The sequence below is a fragment of the Choloepus didactylus genome, chromosome 5, assembly GCF_015220235.1.
Source record: "Choloepus didactylus isolate mChoDid1 chromosome 5, mChoDid1.pri, whole genome shotgun sequence".
Taxonomy (NCBI): Eukaryota; Metazoa; Chordata; class Mammalia; order Pilosa; family Megalonychidae; genus Choloepus; species Choloepus didactylus.
This window is the reverse complement of record NC_051311.1, coordinates 48,059,904-48,085,771: the sequence shown is the minus strand read 5'-3', so window position 1 is coordinate 48,085,771 and position 25,868 is coordinate 48,059,904. Positions and strand designations below refer to the sequence as shown.

The following is a 25,868-nucleotide window of genomic DNA, read 5'->3' as shown; positions in this document are numbered from 1 at the left end:
CTGTTGTTGGATGCATATTCTATGAATGTCTGTCAAGTCTAGTTCATGTATCATATAATTCAACATCTCTGTTTCCTAACTGATCCTCTGTCTAGGTATTCTGTTCATTGAGAAAGTTGACATCTCCAACTGTTGTTGTAGAGGTATCTACTTCTCCCTTCAGTGTTACCAGTGTTTCTCTCATGTACTTTGGGGTACTCTGGTTCAGTGAATAAATATTCACGACTCTTATGCCTTCTTGATGAATTGTCCCTTTGATTAACATAATGTGTTCTTCTTTGTCTCTTTTAGTTGTTTTACATTTGAAGTATAATTTTTTTGATATTAATATAGCTCCTCGCACTTTTTTCTGCTTGTTCTTTGCATGAATATCTCTCCCCACCATTCACTTTCTATCATATCCCTGAGGTCCATTTCAATTTTTTTGATTTTTTTCCCCATTCTTTCTCTTGTTCTTTCATTTTCCATTCTGTCATCCTCTAGGTCAGTGATTTGCTGTGCAGCTTCCCCTAGTCTTGTACTATGAGTATCCAGAATCTTTTTAATTTGGTCAACACTTTTTTTTATTTACATAAGATTGTCTTTTTTTTTAATTTACTCTTGCAATTTCTTCTTTATGGTCTTCTACAGTCTTCTTCATGTCCTTTACATTCTGTGCCATGCTCTCATTGTTCATCTTTAGTTCTTTGATTAATTGCTCCAAGTACTGTGTCTCCTCTGATCTTTTGAGTTGGGTGTTTGGGCTTGGGTTATCCATATCATCTGGTTTTTTCATATGCTTTAAAATTTTCTGTTGTTTTTGGCCTCTTGGCATTTGCTTAACTTGATAGTGTTCGTTTAGGACATGTAGACTGATTCAAACCCTTCTAATTTGACAGATCTACAGCTTCGTGGAGCACACTTTAACTAACCAGCATTTGGTGTCTGTGACCACCTATTCTCCTCAAGCCAGTTCTCCCTCACTTTGTCTTTGTGTTGAGTGGGGGTGTGAGTCTTATTGCTTTGTGTCCCAGAACCCTCTTAGCTCTGCTCTTGTCTGGGCCCAAATTGCAAGTCTTTGAGGCTTTCTGTAATGGGCTTCTTAGAGTAATTGTTTTAGAAAAAGAGAAAAAAAAAGGGCCCTCTTTGCAGATCTAATGGGCTATTGAAATGCTAAGAGACAAGGATATTAGGGTCATTATGGAACAAACAAGAAAGCAGAGAAACCAGCTCTTCAGACAAGGAAATACTCCCTCTCGATTTGCATATAAGCCTGACTCTGTTTGAGCCCTGCCCTTCTCCGTTCTTTGTTCACCAGAACTCCAAAATGTCTCTGTTTTTATTTTTATTTTTATTTTTTTTTTTTATTATTATTTTTTTCTAGCCCTATCTCCTCTCTGCTGGGCTGACTTCTCCCAGATTCTCTGGTGTCTAGTCTCAGTCTATCTATCTTTGGAGTTTGGATCAGCAATCTGAGTTTTCAATAAGAGCGATGACTGTAGTTCTCCTTCCTGGTTCCCAGAACCAACAGCCCCTCCTCCCATGGGACTGAGCCTGGCAGGGAGGGGCACAGGTCCCCTGGCCAAGAGAACTTACAAATTTCACTGATCTCAACTGTGACATGCGTTCCTGAGTGTTGTATGAAGTATGTCCAAAGTCAAATTGCTGTCCGGTGTCTGGCCCACACAGTTCCTGGATTTCTACCTACTGCCCTGGAGGAGTAACTAAAACCTACACCTCACCACTCTGTCATCTTGCCCCTAGTGCTACCACCTACATTCTAAAGACCCTTTCAGTCCAGACATTCTAAGCTCAAAGATTATCTTTCAACAAAATTGTACATTATGGCTATTAGACCCCAGAAATTGCTCCTTAACTGAGGCAGGATTGCATTTAAGCACAACAGATGAGGGGTCCCCAGCTCATGTGGAATTTGCAGTCCTTCACAAGCTGCTCTCTTTGGAAGTGAAATGTCCCCACCATTCACTTTCAACCTATTTTTGTCCCTGTGTCTAAAGTGAGTTTCTTGTAGACATCATATAGATGGAGCCTGTTTTTTAATCCAGTCTTCTGGTCTGTGTTTTTTTATCAGTGAGTTTAATCCATTAACATTTAGTGTTATTATTGTAAGGGCAGTACTTTCTTCTACCATTTTGTCTTTTGGGTTTTATATGTTGTATCTCAATTTTTTCCTCTCTCCTTTTACCCTTTCTGATAGTCTTTATTTCTACACTTTTCTCCAAACCTGTCTCTCTTGTCTCTCCTGTCTTTTCCTATCAGCCTGTTGAACTCCCTTTCGTATTTTTGGTAGTGCAGGTCTCTTATTCATAAACTCTCTCAGTGTCTGTTTGTCTAAATATATTTTAATCTCTCCCTCATATTTGAAGGTCAGTTTTGCCAGATATATAATTCTTGGTTGGCAGTTTTTCTCCTTCGGTACCTTAAATATATCATACCACTGCCTTCTTGCCTCCATGGTTTCTACAGAGAAATCCATAGATAGTCTTATTGAGCGTCCCCTCTGTGATGGATTGCTTTTCTCTTCCTGCTTTCAGAATTCTCTCTTTGTCTTTGACATTGGACAATCTGATCAGTAAGTGTCTTTGAGTAGGTCTGTTGGAGAGAAAGAAAAGAAAAGAAGAAGGAGGAAAACAAACAAACAAACAAAATGCTTTTCAGAGCCAGACCCCAGCTCCCTGGGTTTGGAAGCAAGAGCTGTAGTTGGTACTAATTTCTATGTCCCCCTTTTTTTTGGCGCTAAGCCTTTTCCAGCACTCTGAACACCTCCAATTCCAAAGTCTCTGTTATTTTTGTTTTTGTTGTTAGCCCCTCTTTCTCTCCATGTGACCCAATCCTCCTGGTTTCTTTCCTGCCTCCTCTTGGTTTATCTGTGCTTAGAGCTTTTATTCAGCAGTCTGAATTTTTTAATTAATTCCATAATTGGTGCCTGGTTGAGCCCACCTCCTTGATCCCAGCACAAATTTTTTTTTTTTCCCCTCAGGGAACTAGCTCCAAGACAGTCACCAGGAAAATTTACACTTCCTTGCTGTGGTCTCAGTCATTTCACCTATTCCAGAGTGGCGTACATTGGGTGTCCAGTCACAGAAGTCCCCAAAACTGCTGTTCCATACAGTTCCTGGCTATTTACCAGCTTCCCTATAGATGCCACTAAATTTTACACCTCACTGCTCTGCTTTCTTGCTCCACCCCAAGTAATAAGAATTTAAAAACAAAATACGAAAAGTTTTGGATCTGTCACATCAGGAAGAGTGATGGAATACAGTGTTTCTAGTTTGGATCCTCTTGAGTCTGTCACACTGTTTATTTTTATGTCCCATTTCATTCTGGTATGTCTTCCATCACAGCTGGCTGATTGCAGTGTTGTAACAATTGTTTCTTTTTTAATCTAAAGGTTTCTTCATGTATCCTTTAGACGCCACAGTAGAAGGGCAGATTTGAAGATCAACTGCAATTGGCCAGGCCACAATGTCTGCTGTGAAAGCAGTAAAACGGGTGTGTGTGAGAGGGTGTCTTATAGGTGGTAGGAGTTGGGTCACTAAGGGAGCCTAGGGAATCTCTGTTCTTGACTTAGACACAACCTCTGGTCTCTTTGTCCCATCAGGAGGTGTAAATCCATGAGAGTGTGGATCATTGGCCACTTGGAGGCACTGTGGATCCATAGAGGTGGAAGGTACACTAGGAAGGGCCTAGAAGAGACAGCTGGGCTACACGCTTGCATCAGGGAGGTGGTTTGAGTTCATTGAGTGGGTCCTGGGACATGTGGAGTTCAACACAGATTCTCCACTGTCCAGAAAAGCATAGGTGTTCCCTGAAGTCAACATGCACCAAGCAGAGATTTCTCTGGGCCTCCATGGGAAGTGGAGAGTGAGGGGATTGGGGCAGAAAAGGCTGGACAATTAGTGTCAAGGCCAGAGCAGAGACTTGGCTAGAGAGGTGCAAATACTATGAAGGAAAGAAGATAGATTGTGAGTGTACAGGGACTGTGCTCAACCAGCCCCAACTTTTGTTAAGGGGCTATGCAGAGCAGGTGGGGCACATTGAGTGGCTGAGCCTGTGTCCTGTCAAAGGGTGCATTGGGCCTGGCTGGCCTGCAGGGAGGGTAGGACCACAGCCTGTGACATCACAGGCAAATCCTCCTATCAGGAGAAAGGGAGGCTAAGTCTTCAGAATGCTTACCCCAGGAGAACCCAATTGAGCAAGCAGATTCACAGTCCTGTCCTCAGCCCAAGGCTGCCATGAGCTCCAGGATCCTCTGCTGGGTGACCCTTTGTCTCCTAGGAACAGGTGAGCCCTGGGAAAGCATCAAAGCCCCTCATCTGCTTGTGCACCTCTCACCCCCCACCCCACAACAAAGTACAGGACTACCAATGATGGCAGCAGCAGGAAGCTTCTTCCTGTGATCTGTCCTTAGCTTCTGCCTCCTACCCCTTAGGTCCTGTGGATTCTGGAGTCACCCAAACACCAAGACATCTGATTAAAGCTAAAGGACAGCAAGTGACACTGAAATGTTCCCCTATGACTGGGCACCTTGGTTTATTCTGGTACCAACGGGTCCTGGGTCAGGGCCTCCAGTTCCTCATTCAATTTTATGATAGGAAAGAGAGAGAAAAAGGAAACATCCTGAATCGATTTTCAGCTCAGCAGTTTGGTGACTATCGCTCAGAGCTCAATATGAGCTCCTTGCAGCTGGAGGACTCGGCACTGTATCTCTGTGCCAGCAGCTTAGGCACAGCCCTGTATGAGCAGCAACTTTCTGTACAAAAACATTCCTGTCCCTGTTCAGGAAATGACCGTGAGAGAAAATGTTGGCTGCCACCCAGACATAGCTCAGACCATGGTAAGCTGATAGGCCTTTCACTGAGGCTCTTTGTGCTGTTTACATATGTTATGTTTTAAAGATTATGGAAATCATACAAGCTAAGTATTATTTTACCTGTTTATGGGTACGAGGGAAACAACTTTCTTGGGTCTCATATTTAATAAATGGCAGAGAAAGGAATCAAACTTAAGTCTTTTCCTCTAACCCCTGTTGTTTACACCCATCCCCACTCTGTAGAATTGTCCCCTTTGTGGCTGCTCCTTTCTTTCAGATTAGCAGGAGTGGATGGTCATACATCATACGTGATTATCATAACCTCTTCCCTGACAACTTCAAGGAACACTGGACTTCAAGGCATTCAACACTGTGACAGAAATGAAAGGTGCAATTTTTGTACTGTGGCAGTTCTAGGGTCCTAGGCCTTTTGTGAAGGCTGCCTAAGTAGGGGAAGTTCCTGATTTGTTTTGCCAGCTGTCCAATAAAGGGAACGGGATATTTGCTAAGTAACTTGTAGTCTTCTTGTTCGTGATCGCATCTACCATGTGAGAAAGGAACATGAATAATTGTTATTCATTAATTTATTCAACAAGCATTTCTGGGTTGCCTACTTAGTACAAGACATTTGTATTACCTAAAATAGAAAAGGAAACTTAAAAATGAAAATACATTTCCTGCCTTTGATAATTTTAAAGGCTGCAATATTAAATGTGCAATATTTACCTTAAATATTTGAATGCTTCTATGAAAACCATCTGTTACATGAATGGTAGACACACTTACTGAGCTTCTAGTACTGAGTACATTAATGCACATATGTGGTTCCATTCTGCTCCATGTAGACAATTCATAGAAAAAATAATAATGCAGTCATTTATTGATAATGTGTCATGTGCCAAATACTGTTCTAGGCACTTCTTTTGCATAATTTCAGTTAGTTCTCACAAAAAAAAAAACATGAGGCAGGTGCTATTATTCTTATTTTGCATATGAGGAAATCAGATCATAGATCAAATAACTTAACAAAATTAAGTAGCTATTAAGATGCAGACCTGGAACTCAGAGCCTGGTCTGTCTGACTCAAAGCCCCACATTTATAACCTCATGCTATAAGGCATTTCACAAAGGAAGATGCCTGTCTTCAGAATTGGAATGCTGTCCCCTGTACTTCTCTCAGATTTGCTGGCTCTAATGAAATCATTCATAAAAGATTTGTTTACCTGGGAGAACACATGGTTTAGGGAAAAAGCTCTGGCTTGGTGCCCTGTAAACCTGGCTGTGATTTCGGTTCTGACACTAGCTAGTCAAGACCTGAGGTCAGTTTCCTGACATGTTAGGCTTAGTTTTTTTCATCTACAAAATAGGACTAATAACTTCTACATTACAAGGTTGTAAGAAAAATTTTAATCAGCATAAAATACCTAGCCTATAACAGGAATTCTGGGTATCTTGATTCCCTTTGTTAATATCAGAGAGCTTCTTCCACCATTTCTTATTATGTGCAAATGCAGATATGAACACATTTTGCCTTGATACCCATAGTTGTGGACTCAGAAGTCACAGAAATGGAAATACATATGCCTAATGATTCACTATGTAAAATTACCTAAAAAAAGCAGCATACATCTCACCTCAAGCATTTTAAGAAACAACTTGATTGACATATAACTTATATTCAATAATAATTGCATATTTAAAATGTACAGGCTGGTGATTTTTAGCCTGTGTGCATGTGTGTGTGTGTGTGTGTGTATACACATCCATGATAGCATTACCCTTCTTAAGATACAGACCATCTCCATCACCTAGAAAGTTACCTCATGCCCCTATACAATCCCTTCTCCAACCTCCACAAGAGGCAATTTGATTTCTATTGCTATACATTGGTTTTGCTCAGGCATCTTTTTAAATAGAAATTTAAAGTTTCTACCCATTAAAGCACTTCCTCTTTAGTTGTAGTTCAATATCCAAGAAAGTGAAATCTTCTGGAAAGTTGTATGGCTTAAGGAGAATTCGAAACTATGTAAGATACCTGATCCACCTTTGGGACAATTCTATCTGGAGGTAGATAACGTGATGAAATGATATGAGCCCCATTCATGGGCTTGTCAGGCCCAGCCTCACACCTTCCTGTCATGGTTACAGCATCAGGCTTCCCTTTGGCTCTGACTGTACTTTCTGTGTCCTCTTCTAGACCCTATGAAAGCTGAGTCACCCAGACCCTGACATCTAGCTGTGGCAAAAGGAAGCCAGCAAATTGATCATGGTGATGTATACACAACTATGTGATGATACTCTGAGCCATTGATTGTATACTTCAGATGGTTTGTATGGTGTGTGACTTCATCTCAATAAAATTGCAATTTTAAAAAAAAGGAAGCCAGTACAGAATGACCAGAATCTGAAACACAAAATCATGTACTCAGGACCAGCTTCATAATTTGCATGACCCAGTGCAAAATGCAAATGTGAGGACCTTTGTAAACAATTTATTAAGAATTTGAAGACTGAGCAGCAGAGCATTAAAGCAAACACAGGGTCATTCTGAGCACAGTCTCTATGCAATAAGATAGGGTTTTGGAGCTCCTACAAAGCCAGATGTTCCGCCATGAAATATGACACCTCAAATAAAAACAGAGCATTTTTCACGTATCCTGCAGTCTGCCACCTCCCCCTTCTGCCTCACACACCTGTACCCCTTTGTGCCAGGGGGTCATCTGGAGTGAAGAGTCTTCATCGTCCCATGTGGAAGGTCAGCCACAGGGGTGAGATGGTCCCGCCTGCTGCTGTCCCACCCAAGTGCCCTGGGTGAGTCTGAAGGTGCTCTAGCCAGACTTTCACAGCTGTCCCATCTGTCAGTGAATTGGTAAGTAACAGAGTGAAGGGAGTCCTCAAATGTGGATGGTCCTTCCCCTGAGATTTGGAAACCTGATACCAGAGAGTATCCTTGTAGGTGGAAGGAGATTAACAGGACTGTGGTCAATTAGGCAAATTACAGAAGGATACTTGAAGGTATATTTGGGACACAACGGTGAAAGAAGGTGCCAGAAACCATAAGGAGTTCCCCTGCAACTTCAGACTACGGAAGTATTTAGGTAGAGAAAAACTAGTAGGGTGATGAGGAATTATATTACCATGGGAATAAAATAGACAAAGAATTACAAAAGGTTTTACAAAAGAGGTCAGGAAAGAAACATTTCCTTGTAAGACCTGGGTCAATTCAGACCAATGCTTTCTTCCCATTCTAAGCTGTTCACTTGCACATTTATTTCTGATTTGACAGTTTGGGGGAAAGGGTGTGTCCACTCTTGACAGGATGGCTCTGGGGCCCAGGCAGCGGTTGGGGGGATGCCACCTCGGAATGAGCCCTTTCAGAGACCCCACCGCCATTCCTTTTTCATCGACACAGACTCAGAGGCTGCCCCAGCTGCCCACCCCCACCCCTGCCATGAGCATCAGCCTCCTCTGCGGTGTGGCCTTTTGTCTCCTGAAGACAGGTAAGTCCTGAGAGGGATCCCTTTCAGGGGGGTTTTAAGACCCCAGAACCAAGCCTTTCCCTTGTGACTTTAGCATCAGCTGTTTTTGTCCTTCTGCACAGGTCCAGTGGATGCTGGCATTACTCAGACCCCAAAGTACCACGTCATGTGGACAGGACAGAGCATGACGCTGACATGTACCCAGGATATGAATCATGACTCCATGTTCTGGTACCGACAAGATCCAGGGCTGGGGCTGCGGCTGATGCATTACTCTGTTGGTGTTGGTTTCACTGATAAAGGAGAAGTTCCTGATAAGTACAATGTCTCTAGAACAAATAAGGAGCATTTCCCCCTCTTGCTGGAGTCTGCTACCCCCTCCCAGACGTCTGTGTACTTCTGTGCCAGCAGTGACTCCACAGCACTGCACAGCTGCCTCCTCTCTCCACAAAAAAGGCAGGGCAGGCACTGCTCTCCCAGAAACTCAGCAAAGCCCTTTGCAGCCTTCACAGCACGGGGGACCTCGGAGGCCTGAGTGGCCCTGTGCAGGTGGAACCTGTCTGTGCTGAGTTTCATCTCCAGGTCAGCCTCAGCCAGGTCTGGACCCATGTCTAGGGCCACAGGCTGGAAGGACATCATTCTTTGCTCTTGTCTTTATTCTGCAGCCTTCCTGTTGGGGTGGGGAAGTGCCTCCTCAGCTCTAACTTTTCCAGGGATCAGCCCTGACTCTCACATTTAGGATGGAAATTAATCTGCCATTCAGACATTTCCAGACCCCTTTTTCTCTGCCTGGGCACCGCATTTTTTTTTGTCTTCTCTAGGTTTCACCCTAGCCTGCCCCTCCTGTGGTCTTTGCTGCTGCTTGCCTTTTCCCACAGCACCCACAAGGTCCTGCAGGGTCTCTCCTCCCCACTCCCCTAGCCCCACCTCACACATGCTGCCCAGCCCCCTCCACTGCAGCCACATTGCTGGTGTCTTGTATCTGCCACAGCCCTTCCCATCTTTCTTAGTTTGCCAGGACTGCCATCAGGTACCACAGACTGAGTTAGCTTAAATCACAGGAATTCAGTTTTGAAAACTAGAAGTTCAACATCAGGGTACTGGCAGGCCATGCTTTCTCTGAAGTTTGTAGTGGTCTGGAGCTGGCTCAAGCTCTTCCTGTCCCATTCTGCCTGTCTCCTTCTGTCTCCTCCTCTGCTTTCCTACTCAGCCACCTCCTCATAAGGACTCCAGTTGGAGTGGATCAGAGCCCACCCTTGTTTGGTTTGGCCTCCCCTTAGCTAATAACATCTTCAAAGGCCCCATTTACACATGGGTTTGCACCCATAGGACCAGGGGTTAGGACTTGAATGTGTCTTTTGCAGGGGATGTGATTCAATCCCCAACACCATCACAGAGACTTTTTAAAGTTATTTCCTCCACACTCTGCACCGGCCCTTCTTTTTCATCAGGGCTGCATCAACTTGTGCTTCAAATCATCGCCTCCTGAGGAAACCGTGCCCTCCCCTCCCTGCCTAGGTCAATTCCCTTCTATAAGCTCTCAAGTTGGAATGTGCCTGTTAACCAGTAGAATTTTACCACATTTGTAATTTTACAGTTACTTGTCTGATCTGCCCAACTAGATTTTTAACCCCACAAGAGCAAAAGCTGTGACTTTTTATTCACCATTTTATTCACAGTTCTAGCAATAGAGCCTGGCACACAGCAAACACTTACTTCATATGGATGAATGGATGGATAGATGAATGAATGAATGAATGAATGAATTGGATGAAAGAATTACAGAAATGTCCCTAGATCCCATGTGACATAGCACTGATTGGAAGACGTCTTATCCCTTTGATTCTGGACTCAGGTAGGTCTTGGGAAGTGACGGGAAATTGCTATCATGGGTTGTCAGTCCTGGTTTTAAGGCTTCTTTGGTGGCTGCTGCACCAAACTCCCCTCAGTTCCCTGTTCTCTCCTTCAGGTTCTTCCTCCACAATAAATCTAGTCAGGTCAGAGAACAAGTTCCAGAATTCCATCCCAAGGTTTTCTAGTATATAAGAATTTATGCATAATATTTTATTAGAACCTCCCATTTTTTCTTACATATAATTGAAGTATCAGAAAAAGAAAATAGGGAAAATGGAATGAAGGTATATTGTATGAGATGTTAGCTGAGAATTTTTCAGAGCTGATTAAAGACATAATCCTCAGTTTCCAGAACCCAAATAAAGCACAAGGAAGAGAAATGAGTCACACGAAGGATTAATAGATATGACTTAGTGACATTGTAGAATATGCATGACAGAGAAGATTTTAAAAGCAGGTAGGAAGAAACGAAATACATATCTCCCACTCGTATAATTAGACTGAGAGCAACAGTTTCAAGAGAGGAGTTAAAAATAACCATGTACTCAGAATCAGTCTTCATTCATTTAAACATGAGAGTGATAAGAAACATTTTCAGGGGGAGAAAAAGAAAAAGACTGAGAGATTGTGATCAAGAGAACTTCTCAAAATTATATTTAGAAAGATGGAAAATCATCTCACAAAAAGGTGTGAAAGGCAATACGGTGATGTAATTGATTTAATTTAATAATCCTCTACACAGATCTAAACAACTGACTAATAATATTAATAATGTCTAATATGGGTGCTAAAAATAAAATATTCAAATAATTATAGCATACAAGATGGAACTTATTAATTGAATTGAAATATGTTCATATTTTCTTCTTTGGTATGAAAGTATATTTAACAGACTATCCATTTTGTATGTTTTTAAAAAATAAATGTAACCATAAAAATGGCAGAGACAAAGTTTGCAGAAAAAGGGAAAGGTAGAAAAGGGAATATTAAAAAAGCAAAACCAATTCAAAAAAGGCAGGGAAGGAGAAAAGAGAAGAGAAAGAGAAACAGAACACATATAAAGCACAAAAGAAGTTGCAAGAAATATATATAAAAGTATCATTATTCAAAATCAATATCAAAAGGCCTTGTCAATTAAAAACTTGCCAGTTTAAAATTATATGATTGAGTTAAAAGCAGCATCAAATATATAGTATTAACAAGAGAAATACCTAAATTTTAAGGACACAGCCTAGCAAAAAAATCTAAACAGAAGAAATCTGGTGTAGCCATTTTAATATTAAAAATTATACGTAAAGTAAAAAGCATTATTATTGTTTTTCATAGATGGAAAAATATTAACACTTGATTCTGTTATTCTAACAGTTGCAAAATGGGCAAGTTGTACTTCACACTAGAATATTAAAACTCTAAACATGTATGTAAATAATAATATTGCTGCAGATACATAATGACAATATAAAGTTTACAAATTGACAAATTTACCTTTGTGATGGAAGATTTTAACAAGAGTCCCTTCATAAGAAATAGATCAATAGACAAGTAGTAAAGATAAACAACATTTGAACAGCACACTTAATTACAGCTTTGTAAGGGATACAGATAGAATCCTGGACCCCAAATAAGAGAATAAATATTCAACTCAATTATATATTGAAAATGACTATAAATTATTCCAGGAAGGAGGTTTAAATCAGGTTTAAAGCCCTGGTATCAAAAAGATAACTCTCTCTAGCAATAATGCATTTAAGTAGAAATGAAAAAGCAAAGGATAGCTTTAAAAAAAAGAAAGAAAAAACTCTCACATTTATAAATGTTAAGTGCATGCTTGCAAATCCTGAGTGTTATAAGGAATCTTAATAGTAGTTTTTAAATGCTTGGAAATGAAATATAATCAATGTACTACAGAAAAAAATAAAAGCTGCATCTAAAGCTGTGCTTTGAGAGAAAGTTATAAGTGTAAAAGGCTAATAAGCTCAGGAAGTTAATAATCTAAATGTCAAGCTTAGGACCTAAAATAAGTACAGAATAACATCTTCAAAAAGGTAAAAGGATAAAAGGGCAATAGAAATCAAATCCTGAGTATAAATAACACAAATAGATGGAATAATAACTAAAATGCATTAAGGAGTCTTTACAGTGAAGAGTTGTTTTGAAAACTAATGAAATATACATACTTTTAGGCAGGACTGATCAGGACAAAAAAAGATGGCAAAATAAATATTATTAGGAATTAAAATGAAGACATAATTAAAATAGAGCTCAAACTATAAGAAAACTATATGAGAATCTTATGCCATTAAATTAAAAAAATGAGCATATACATAATATTAATGTACCAATCAAAAGTCAATGTCTACCTATCCGCCCCCCCCAACAATAGGCACAAACAGTTTTACAGTTGAGCTTTACCAAATAGTCAAATAACAGGGAATTTCAATTTTATACAAAATATTCCAGAGTATAGAAAAAGGACAGCTTTTCAATTCATTTTATGAGGCTCTTATAAAGTTGACAATAAACACTGAAAAAGGCACTATAATAAAGGAAAATTGCAAGCTAGTTTCCATTAACATTGACATTACATCCTTCATAAAATAGTAGCATTTCAAAACATGCATTTTTTAAATATAATATGCTGTGAACAGGTAAGATGTTTTCTAGCAACACAAAGATGACTGTTTATCATAAAAGCTATTAATGTTTTTAACATATAAGTATATGAATATATTTTAATATTAAGTTAATTAAAGCTCCAATAAGAAGGTTCTATTATTAAAATATTTACAATGGTTCCTTTTTATATAGTAGTTACTCCATGCAAGACACTCTTCTAAGAAATTTACACATGACATATTGAATCCTGACAACATCCCTATAGGGTACACATTATTATTACTCCCATTTTACAGATAAATTAACTGAGGCATGGAGTCATTGAGTGACTTTTCAAGGTCACCAAGCTAGTAAGTAAATGAATTTTAATAATTGGAAAAGAGGGAAACACAAGAAAATTAACCGATACACTATTAGAATTAATAAGCACATACAGAATCCTGGAAAATAATAAAAAAAAAATCCTCCCAGAGAAATTGTTTGTATTCATATATGCCATTGACAATTAAAGAAACAAAAACTATTATTTACACAAACAAAAACTATAAAGCACTTAGGAATAATGCTGAAATTGAAAATTCAGAAGAATTTATGCCCACATTTAAAAATGTTTATTAAGCTAACTGAAAGACCTAAGCAAATAGAAAGTCCTGCCACATTTATGAACGGGAAGAAAACACAATGTATCAGGACAGACGTTAACTTTTATACCCCTGCATTTCCTGTAAAAGCATTTAAAATAAATATGACAAAATACTGACATTTAATCCATCTGGGGGTGAGTAATTCGAAGTTTGTTATATTGTTCCTTGCATTTTACCATACATTTGAAATATTATAAACATAAAAGTTTCCAGGTAGGGTTCTTCCAGCTCCACAGTGTGATTTTAACCAAAGGATACGGGAGATATGCTGTAAGACTCGTGACAGAGGGATCAAGGTTAAAGGAATGATCATAGTAAAGACTCCTCACCTTTGTCACAGTCTGGAGTCCTGCAAGTGAATGTAATGGGCAGTTTTCTCAAAATATGGGAAGAAACTCTCAGCATGATGCAAGGGAGGAAGAAAATCAAATGCTGGGTGTGGCTGACGGGGGTGGGGGGGTTGTTAAAGAAAAAATAGAACAGGGAATTTCCCCCAGTTTATGGTTTGAAAAGAGGGACTCTGTTGCAGGAAGGAGCAGAAGGGGCAGCAGTAAGAATAAATCTGCCCCCAGCTCCCGCTCTCTCCTACTTGCTCCAATTCTAACGCAGATGGTACACAAGTCCTCTGGGGCCATGGCAAAAGGGCCTCGGCCAAGTCAGTTGCACCTTGGAATCAACTGGGATACAGAGGTTTTCTGGTGGAGGGGCTGAGAGAGCTGCCAAAAAGAAACTGCAGTTTAAGGAAATACAAGCTCCAACCACACTTGTTTTCAACACCTCTTGGGACCACCAGAATGTGAGGGGTTAAAGAGAGACTCTTCCTCCTCTGATGTGCATGTGCCTTTAGTTCACCAGCCTGGATTCACAGCAGTGATGGGTGAAGAGGTCCTGCAGAGCCAATGTGGGATTGAGACAGAAATAGCTAGACAGTACTGGTTTGGAGGTCCAGAGTCAGGTTGAGTAGAAAGTCAGTTGCTTCAGAGGAACATCAGAGAAGCTGTAGGATGAATCTTTGCCCAAACCCAGCCTATTTCAGTGTGCCCCAGCTGCTTTGTAGGAAGTTGTGGAGGCAGACAGAGAACAGATTGCTGGTCTAGGCTTGCACAGAATTCCAGGACTGAAATTGCTGCAGAAACTCTCCAGACCACTTACCAGTTATTGAGGCTGCCCAGAACTCAGTATTGCCCAGAACTCAGGGTGCTGAGCAGGGACATGTAGATGCCCTAGTCCTGAGCTGACCCTGCCATAGCTTCCATTTTTTTTGACTCACTGAATCCCAAAAGCAGACAATTCCAGGAATACAGGAAAAGGTTTTGTGCCTGAATTCGCTTTGCTTAGACTCCAATCATTTCCCATGTAGACTTGTAGGACCGTCTCCAGTTTCCATCACCCTAACCAGGGGATCCATGGATGCTGAAATCATCCAGTCTCCTTGACACCCAGACACAAGAATGGAAGGAGTAGTAACACTTAAACAAGAGTGGTGAAATCACAAAGCAGACACATCTGAGAACATTCCAACAAGACAGTTAAACATTGTCCTCTCTGCATTTGCATGGTCTTCCTACTCAGACATGTTTCTTGGGCTAACAACAAAGACACAGAGCTACAGGGTGCCCTCCGCCCTGTCCCCATGCCTTTTTTCCCAACAGGGTCTTCAAATCCACTCCCATTCTCCCCCTGGAAGGAAAGGAAGTTTTAGCTACAGTTGGACAATTTATACAATTTATACAAATGGCCAGACAGAAATAACTATAGAATAATTGAGCCTTCTGATTTCAGGGAAAGGGAGAACTGAGTCACCTTAGGTTTCCAGAAAGACAGTGAAATTTACTTTTGTACATTACATTCCAGTGTAAGTTTTAAAGGTCAAGGAAGTTGAGTCATCTTCCATAAATAAGAAATGAATGTACTTTTTATTCAATGGTGACTTAGAATAACAGGGAGCTTTGCCATGAATGGGGGACATAATACTGCATGGAGATTAATGAACACAAAGAGTGCTTTGGTCTTTTACCTGAAGAAGGAATAGGGACTTCCCACTCAGATATTTTTCCAGGGTATCATTCTATCTCTTGTAATTAGAATATTTTAGTACATTCAGGCTATTTTAAAGGCAAGCCTGAGTCTACCTCCCAATGCCCTTCCTGGCCTAAGAAATGGAAAATATTGAGCAGGTGTGACTGGGAGAATGGAGGAGACTGACAGAAATAGGAACATTCATAGGAGATGCTAACTTGCAGTTTAAGACAATGAGATCATCCATTAGCATCTTGTATTTGAGAAGCTGTTGACGCGGCTTAGTAAAAATGCCCAGCAGATAGGGGAGTGATTAGTGAATGCAAAGATAAATTTAGAGGTGCAATGTGAGATCTGTATATCCAGACAGCACCGGAGGTGTGAGTGTTGACCCGTGAATTGACATTTTTTAAAATGGAGCTTACAAATATTTAAGTCAGTCACCTAAGTATGTTATAACTGATGTGCTCCTGAGGCCATGGGAATTGACAGATATAGTGACATCACTGAGGGACCTGCCTTGTGGGGCCAAGGGACCTCCTTCCTGCTTGGCTCCTGCTCACAGGCACCCTGAGCTGGTAAACCTCCCAGTCTTGCCTCGACACTGCAGTGGGTATGAGGCTTCTCTGCTGGGTGACCCTCAGTCTCCTGGGGGCAGGTGAGTGCTCAGGAAACCAATCAGTTCCAGCGTGTGTGTGAGCATGTGCATGTGCCGTACTTATTCTGTTCCCAAATTCTGTCTCCACAGGCCACACAGGTGCTGGAGTCTCCCAGTCCCCCAGGCACAGGGTCACAGGGAGTGGACAGGCTGTGGAGCTCAGGTGTGATCCAGTTTCTGGTCATCTTGCCCTTTTTTGGTACCGTCAGACCCTGGGGCAAGGCCTGGAGTTTTTGACTTACTTCCAAAACAGTGAAGAACTAGACAAATCAGGGATGCCTAATGATCGATTCTCTGCTTTGAGGAATGAAGGATCTAACTCCACTCTGAAGATCCAGCCTGCAAAGCGGGAAGACTCGGCCGTGTATCTCTGCGCCAGCAGCAAAGCCACAGTGCGGTGCTGTCACTTCCTTCCCGTTCACAAACCTCATACTTCTCTCTCCTTGCAGTTCCTAGAAACTGTAAACAGAGGTCTTTCTTTGCCCTCCACTCCCCAAGGGAAAGAAGTAGATTTGGACATCAACTGTCCTTTGGGTAGAAAGAAACCATAAATTAACTCCGGAAATTCTGTGGCTGTAAATGTTGGGTTGTTGGAAATAATCATGGCTCCCTGGATTCCGAGGAGTTCTCAGAGCAGCTCCGTGCTCCAAGGCAAGGACTGAATGTCCTAGACTCAGCTTCCTGGGGCTGGAAAAAGCAGTCTTCTGAAGGACTGCGAGGTTGCTGCCCACGTATACCAGCTCTGGATCTGTGAAGTCAACAGTGCCTCCTCTGCATTTGCTGACAGCATCTGAAAAGCTTGGGGCACATTCTATTTTCTCAAGCCTCTTCTGTTCCTGTCACCCAGAAAATTTTCTGCAACATGGTATGAAACCTGTCGTCCTGTTTCAAATAAAGGCCTATACTACTTTCATGGCAGTTAAGAGATAAATACAATAAAGAGAACAATAAGATTTTATTTCCTCTGTCTAGCTTAAGCCACTCATTTACTTTATGTTGTTTTCATTCTTCCACTGCTCCTCCCCTGGATCACAGTCACAGGAACTTGTCCAAGCACAGGGAGAACCACCTGCTCTGGGGGCAAACACACCGGTTCCTTTCTTCCAGCACCCCACAGCCTTCAGTTGAGGGGCTGTTACTGTCCCAAGGGAGACAGAGTCCATACAATTATGTTTGCCTAGGAATGATGGTGGGATATGGGTTTATGGGATTCCTTTCAAATTTTTCACAGAATTTTCTTTGGTTTCTGCTTCACTCTACAATCTTACCAATTAAAAGAGCAATTTCTTTGTGGTTATGTTGGCACTTGGGAAGGTTTTTATTTTTAAATTATATCCAGAAATCATTTCACTTCAACTATTCTGCTCAGATACAACCTGCTACAAAAAGAGAAATAGCAATAATTGACAGGCTTTTAAAAGCAGTCACTGCACAATTCTTATGTCAGGGCACTGATTAGGGTGTTGTGAAGAACTTTTTCTTTTTTTTTTTATGGAATAAGGTTTGTTCATTGCCATCGCCTAAATTTTAGTCTAGTTGGAATGAAAAGGCACAAAATTAGAGGGTATGTGATCAATCCATGAGAAAGATCTATGCCAATTATTGTGGGATTTCAAAAGAGGGAGACATCACTTTTGCTTCAAAGAGTGCTAAACAGGAAGGAGCAGTGTGTCCACGGGGCGCTAGGAGGAAGAGCAGAGAATGTCTTTTAGTGAGTTTAGCTGGGACCAGAGAGAGGATTGGGGGAGAAAATCCTTGGAAATGGAAATGGTGCATTTGGGCTGACACATAAGACTGTAAAAGAGAAATTAGGTAATTCAGCCCACAATCCCCTGGCAGATTGAGCTTCCTATTAATACTGTTTTTCACCAGTTTCCTTATCTCTCACAACTCTTCTGCTTCTTCCAGAATCATCTCTTCCCTTCTCGTTGCTCAAATCAGCAGATGTGCATTGTACAAGTTATTCATCTAGTGGATAACACCCTTTGCTGATCTTAATTCCCCCCTTCTCTCCCCCGCCATTAGATATTGTTTCCTCCATCACTGTTCACTGCTCTGTAACATTGCCTATATTTTTCTTATATTTCAATTTTACTTTTTGTTCATGCACATTTCACCCCATCTTGAAGGAAATCTAATTATCCTCCCAGCCCTCTGCTGGTCTATATTTATTGGGGTTTCAGTGTCTTTTTTGGGGGGAGGGGTGAGGTATTTTTGTATATCTTCATTAATGGAGAAAACTTCACTTCAGGTTCTGTGTTTTCTTCCTATTTTAGACTAGATATCATTTTCTTTTATTCCTCTTATTCCTCTCCCTTTCAGAGGATATTTTTAAGGGAGAAAATCCCAGTTACACTATAATTGCCAGGTATGCCAGAGAGTTAAATGGAATGAAGGGGCAATATTAAGCATGGCAACTCAAAGGAATAGAATTAGGATTAAGGTTAGTGTGGACTGGGATTTAAGGAAGTTGATCATAAAATTGCCAGAATATTACTTCTGGAATATTCTCCCTGCTGAGTATGCAGACACTTTCCAGCATCCCTCCTGCCATTGCAGAAGGCTAAACAATGATGAAAATTCACTTATTGGCCACAAGATGGCACTGTGGTGCCAGTGAGATCTAAAGAGCTCTGGGCAGTAGGGATGGCAGCCTTGGAGGGGAAGGGTTAAGAAAAATCTAGGCTTGGATCCAATATTAGGCAGAGGTTTGAGGATGTTTTCAGTCACTGCTAGGCTGCCTACAGCTATGTGGGAGATGGGAGATGAGATCCAAAGCTGAAGAATTTGGGCAGGGAGGCCTTGATGCCAGAGGCAGGTGCAGACAAGAGAAGCAACTGCTTCAGAGGAAGATGGAAACCACTGAGAGGGGACAGGGGACATGTCTACCCTAAACTCGTGCATTGCAGCTACACCCCATTTTCCCTGCAGGCTGTGCTGTGCAACTTCAATGAATGAAGTGGCTGATCCTGCCTCAGCCAAGTCAGAAGGGATCCTGGGCCAGGGAGGGTGCGTGAAGGAATTGACATTTGCAAGCAGATCCATCTGTCCATTAGAGAAGAGGCTCAGAACAACATCTCTCAGTCTTGAGGACAAGATTTTAGCTGGGATAGCCCTCCTCTTGCACTGAACCTGTCATGGGCCCCAAGCTCTTCTGTGTGGTCCTTTGTCTCCTGGGAACAGGTGAGTTCTGGCCTCAGCTAGAAAAGCCCTGAACTGGGTTTGCAAAGCCCTGCCTCTCAGCTTTTCTCTTTCATCTGCAGATTCAGGCCTCATCTTTACCTTATGTCTCCTCTCCAACAGCTCCTGTGGATGCTGGAATCACTCAGACTCCACGATACCATATTATACAAACAGGAAAGAAGACGGTCCTGCAGTGCTTTCAGGATATGGACCATCTGGCCATGTACTGGTATCTACAAAACCCAGGGCAGGGGCTGTGGCTGATCCATTATTCAGGTGGTACTGACAGCACTGACAATGGAGATGTCCCGGACGGGTACAGTGTCTCCCGAAAGAAAAAGGATCGTTTCCCCCTGACCCTGGAGTCAGCCAGCACCAATCAGACCTCTTTTTACCTCTGTGCCAGCAGTTTATCCACAGCATTGCAGAGCCAGCTGCTCTCTGCACAAAAAAGGGAGTGACAGGTTTGAGGTGGGCGCCGCTTCATGAGGCCCCGGACTCAACAAGGAGAAACAACTGCCTTACTGAAGGCACTGAAGATTTTCCAGCAATGGGCTGTCAGTCTGAGGGGACTTGTGTAGCATGAAGTTTAGTGTGAGTCGAGGTTTGTCACCATGGTGTGTGTGTGTGTATGTGCGTGTGTGAAATTGCAAATAACATTTAATGCTATTTTAGTCAATTTGGGATATTCTGGGTAATTGAGTACAGCAGAGGCACAGAAGCTCCCAACTTGAAATTTATAATTTGTTTTCTTTTCAAGGAGGAAGAACAAACCAAGTGGCAGCCAAGCAGCTTTAAACTCCCTGAGTGACCTGGGATTCTCCATGTCTAAAGCTATTATATAAAGTCGCCTTGGGCATTAGTACCATTGAGTATCCAAAAAAATTTCTCTGGAGAGAAAAAAATCTCAACTGCATATTATAAGACACATGCAGAAACAAACCACCTAGGGAAAATGCTAGCACGGGCACCAACCAGCAGCGTTAAATTTGAAGATATCAATTAGTAGAATTATCACATAAAGACTGGAAACTAAGCTTCTATCTTCTCCCAGTCTATAGCATCCTAAGACATTTTTGCCTATTCTGAAATTATGAGTCTTTCTTTCTATTACTTGTTCTGCCTCTCCGTTTTCCTAGATGTATTTCTTGTTCTTTGCCATCAGCTGAGAATGTTCCACCTACAAATCACAACTTAAACATCCCACCATCTATGTACATTTCCTGTCACACCACATCTCTGTGTGTATTTTTTTCTTTTAACATTTTTGAGATCGTCTATCCATCTATAGCTATTCTTTCTTCCTATTCTTCCGGATCCTTCCATATTTTCATCACCTTCCTATCTAGAGTAGAATTAATGATATTATATTCTTTTAATTCCATCTTGCAAATAGCTTTCATTCTTTTACCACCACTTTCTTAGGCTGTTTTTATATTACACAAACCCAAACAAGTGTGAATGCAGTGGCCATCCTTTTTCACGGCAGTAGCTGAGTGTTTTTGGAATGTCTCACATCTGCACAAGCTGAAACTGGGATAAATCTACCTTCTCATCCCTGCTTTTAAGATTCTAGTTTGTGTCTCTTATTAGCATCTCACTTTCTCATTCCCCAGAAATAGTATTTTGAATGTTTATAAGTGTTTCCACTTTCCTTAAACTTCACCCCTTCTTTCCTTCTGGTCTCTAAAATCAGAGGTTCATCTGGCTACAATTTGCCCGTCAGTACATTAACATGTTGCCTGAGCTGGCACTCAGACTCTTCTCTCTCCTCTGTCTTCTCTGCCTGGAATGTCTGTCCTCTGCCACCCCTTTTACCCAGCTAATTCCTGCTCATCATTTGGGATTCCATGTAAAGGTCACTTTCTCGGGGAAGCCTTCCTGAAATCCCAAAATAAAGCAAGCCTCCAAGAAATAAATTCTCAAAGTAACCTGCACATCCCTTTATTGCAATGGTTATAATTCTAATTGAATGTGTAATTTTGTTAGTCTGTCTCTTTCACTGGAAGATAATAAAACCCCTTAAAGCAGCACCACCTCAGTCTTGTTTACTAAATCATAGTTTTGAAGCATAGGAACTCTGGAGTTTGACTTTTTAGGTTAAATCTCAACTCTTCTACTTATTAGCTGTGTGGATTTGGGCAAGTTAATTAACCTCCCTGTGTCCCCATTCATTATCTGTAAAATGGGGATAATGCACCTATCTCATAGGGCTGTTATGAGGATAAGTTACATATGAAATAGGACAGTGCCTGGCATATAACATCCTTTGCACTTATCTAGCAAACAATGCTATACTGATCACATAGTAGGTGTTCAATAAATATATGTTGAAGCAATGAATGAATTTCTAAAAGAGATTGTAATATAGACAATTAAGAATCAGGACCTTACTCTCAACTGACGTTATCAGCTGTCCAATCAGTAAGTCATGAGCATATAACCAGTCTTCCAATTTAATAACCTTGGAAATGATTCTAATTTCTATTACTTCTTCACCTTCTTGCCTCCAATCTCCTCTCAGTATAGGAAGGTGATTTCTTTCTTCCTCTTATACAGGTAAAGTCATGTCCCTCATGCCAATAAGACAATGGCTCCCATTTTTGCCAAAATAGAAGTCTGAACCCCCAAGAATGGCATTCTAACACTCCACAATCTAGAACAAATTTACCTTTTCAGTCTGTTTTGTTGTTATCATTGCTGTTGATCTCATGACATACCTTACTCTCTGTCCAAAGAGCTCTGTACTCCACTTACTGAAACCGTAATGTATTTTAGACCTCAATATGTGCTTTTGGTGCTCCTGGAGCCAAATATCTATTTTTTCTTCTTCTTCTACAAGTTCAAATTTTACTCATCTGTCAAGGTCCAGCTTAAATGTTTCAACCACTTTGAATCTGACCTTGGCTTTTTCCATGGCAGTAAATTGATCTCTTTTCTTTACTCCATAGAAAATTATCTATTACCCAACTATATTTAATGTGGGAAGAAAGAAAAAAAACCCCACACAAATGTCCACTTAATTAGATTCACTTAATTCATACCGTTTACTCGTTAAACAACAACACAGGCCTCCCCTTGTCTGAAATATTATGATTATTATTGAATCCTTGCTTTTCCCAGTGACCTCTGCAAACAGTCAGAGTGACTGTACTTTTTCAGTGAGGGATTAGCGATAATCAGTCCATTCACATGCACCTAACTGCTTCCAAAACTGGAAGTCTCCAGATGCTCCTTGTGAAAGGGAGAAAAATGTTATCTGCCTTTGCAATGCTTTTATGTTGGTGTATTTTGCTCTGATAGTCTCATAGTAAAAGCACCTCTCTTCTGCCATTAAGACACATCATTACACGCATCTTCAGACCAATCAGTTAATGTTAGAAAATATGTAGTTGAGTCATGAACCATTACAGCTAGTAAGGAAATTTTAACTTTCTGTTCCTAGAAAAAGAACCTTGTTATTCTGGGCTTGAGATCATTATGCTACTTAATTTTTATGAGGAAACTCTCCTAAATGGGAAATTAATACCTTATGTGGCATTTTGTAAAAGATGTTGATTTCTGAGTATAACTTCTTGGTACATCAGGGAAATGATAGTCCAGATTGTTCAGGGATTTGTCCTTATGAAATCTGACAGGGTTGTTTAATCTTGGGATTTTCAAAAGCCATAAGGGGCACTGCCTTATTGGGTTCCCTGGAGACAGTCTCTGAGCTGGAGAGCTGCAGGCAGGTGGGTCTCTGCGTGTGAAAGACACCTGTAGGGAAGGGAGGAGGGAGGTGGACTGGGCAGAGGGGGAAGTGGACCTGCAAGGAGTTCCCAACCAAGGCTTCGCCATCCTTCAGGGAGTTCTGCACCTGGGGTGGCCCCTCAGAATTGTTGGGAATTAAGGACTTTGTATCTCTGCAAGCACCTGGCTTGCATAAGCTGTCCCCAGGGAGAGAATGTAACCTTAGGTGAGGCAGAGCCCTGTGGCCCGGGGCAATGCACAGTGAGGGCAGCTGAACCGAGCACAGCAGTGTCACTGGGTCTCTGAAGCTCAGGGCTTCCAGAGCGATGAGTAGGAGGGGACACAGAGTGATTCTATCTCCCTAAGTGTCACAGTTTATTTTCACATCACATCTTTCTCTGTGCTTCTGCTGACTCTCTCAGCAATGCTAATTGCAGAATGTTAGAAGTTTTGTTACAGCTAATTGCAGAACCTTAGAATTTTTGTTACTGCTAATTATGGAATGTTAGAACTTTTGTTACTTTTAAAGGCAAAAATACATTCTGCCAGCCTCATTTGTCCCTTGCTCTGTTTGTCAGGGCCCTGGCAGGATTGACAATGAGGGACTGTTTACAAAGGTGCCGCGGGGTTAGAGGGAACTGGACAAGGTTAGAAGCGCACTCACCCTGGGGCTAGCACAAGTGGGTGGCTCTTACCTGGTGTGGCCTGAACAGGGGAGGACAGGGAGTCCCTGGGCAGTTGAGCACTGGCTGTAGCCCTTGGTAGAGAAAAGCAGCCACTACGCAATGTAGTCCAGCAAGACGGAAGCCAGGGGCATAGATACCACAGCCACTCCCTCTTCTCACTAGGGTGATCAAATGTCCTGGTTTACCTGCACTGTCTTGGTTTTAGCACTGAAAGTCCTGCACCCCAGGGAACCCCTCAGTCCCAGGTTAGCCAGATGTGCTGCCATTGTCTCCCATGAATCAAACTTAATAGGGAGGTAGAGAAGAAAGGAGCCCAGTTAATATAACCCATATTATATTACATGGGATCAGCTCTCAAGGCTAGAGTAGATGGATCAGGGAGGGTAAACATAAAACTATCCAGAACACTACACAGAGGAAGGGCTTGAGGGCCATAAACCCCTGTGCTATGAGCTGATAAAATTGTAGAGTCATTTATGGACAATCTTCATTCCTAATAATTTAGAGACAGTTCCTTTGGACCTGATCAAATGCACTAAATTTGGTGACTCCACATCACTGGCCACTCAAAATGCTTCCTGGAAAAGGCAAATAGAAAGAAAAACCTTGGCTTGAACGCAGCATCAGAGAGACACTTGCAGGACGCCTAGGCAGAGCTAGAATTGACTCCTTTCCCTCAGCCAATGTGCAGGCGAGTAGATTCCAGCACAGGGCACCGCGATGAGTCGGTGCCCCTCTCTATACCTCCGTGGGGTGAGGAGGGAAACAGGGAGATTGGGGCATCCTAGTTGTCCAGGGACAGGTATAGGCAGAAGAGAAACTGCCTCAGAAACATCAGAGGATCTGTGTGGGGATGGACTTTTGTCCTAACCTAGCCCTGCTGCCCTGTAAGATGGTCTTGCAGAACAGGGGAAGGAGCCTGTGGTGTGTGTGTTGGGGTGATGGTGGGGGATCAGGGAAAAAGACCTTGGGAACCGACAGGAATGACATCACAGGTTCATCTGCCAATCAGGAAAAGAGAGGCCAAGAACTCTACCTCTCTTACCCCAAGTGCAAAAGGCATGGAGCTGCCTGGCCCCAGCCTTGCCATGGTCTCCAGGTCCCTCTGCTGGGTGATGCTTTGTCTCCTGGGAGCAGGTGAGTCCTGTGGTGAAGCAAAGCATATCATTCCGAGCTTGCTGAATCCTCTGCTTTACCTTGGGGATGCACTACCAGGCTTTCTCCTGTGCTCATTCTCCTTCTGTTTTTCTCACAGGCCTAGTGGATTCTGGAGTCACCCAAACTCCAAGACATCTCTTTAAAACAAGAGGACAGAAAGTGATCTTGAGATGTTTCCCTATCTCTGGTCATATCAGTGTGTTTTGGTACCAACAGACCCTAAGCAAGACCCCCCAGTTTCTCTTTCAATTTTATGAAAATTTGCAGAGAGCAAAAGGAGATGTTCCTGATCGATTCTCAGCTGAACAGTTCCGTGACTATAGCTCTGAGCTCAACGTGAGCTCCTTGCAGCTGGAGGACTCAGCACTGTATCTCTGTGCCAGCAGCTTGGGCACAGCCCTGCGGGGTCACCAACATCCTGTGCATAAACTTTCCCTGACTCAGAAAACATGAGCCAGAGGGCATGCTGCAGGCTTCCACCCTGCTTAGCTCATGAATTTAGTTCATCAGGGTGCTTTTTAATAGACACTTCCTGTGTCCTGCTGAGCCGGGAGCACCCCAACACACCGAGCCTTAGTTCCTGCATTCATGGAATGTTTTCACTTCTCTACCAGCTTCTTCCAGCAGATGGGCAAGTCCCACGTTTCTTTGGTAGAAAAATGATAACTTGATAACCGCACCCCTGATGCGTGCTAGACTCTTGGTATACCTTATATTTTAAAGCTTTACAGCAAATAAAATATTCCTAAACCCAGTTTACAAATAAAAAAAATCAGGAACATTAAGTCATTTCCTCAATGTCTCATGGTTTATAAGAAGCAAAGCCTGGAGTCCAACAGTGTCTATTAGTTTCCTGTGGCTGTTGTAACAAATTGTGATAAACCTACTGGCTTAAAAATTACAGAAATTTATTTGCTTGCAGTTCTGGAGGCCGGGAGGCCAAAATCAACATGTCAGCAGTGTTGATTCCTTCTGGAGGATCTGAGAGAAACCATCCTCTGCCTCTCTCCTAGCTGCTGGGGGACTGCT

The 25,868-nt window shown here is 41.9% G+C and overlaps 2 gene segments (V, D, J or C); both read left to right on the top strand.

The window, feature by feature from the left end:
* The first annotated feature begins 8,017 nt into the window (after positions 1-8,017).
* LOC119533994 lies at positions 8,018-8,878 on the top strand. The segment is given in 2 exon segments: positions 8,018-8,313; positions 8,415-8,878. Coding segments are annotated over 2 exon segments (594 nt in total).
* Positions 8,879-15,969: 7,091 nt separating this feature from the next.
* Positions 15,970-25,868, top strand: part of LOC119533988 — a 209,656-nt gene continuing 199,757 nt past the window's right edge. Inside the window, 3 exon segments of the C gene segment in view lie at positions 15,970-16,083; positions 16,174-16,246; positions 16,388-16,469. Of these exon segments, the coding sequence occupies positions 16,041-16,083; positions 16,174-16,246; positions 16,388-16,469 (198 nt within the window).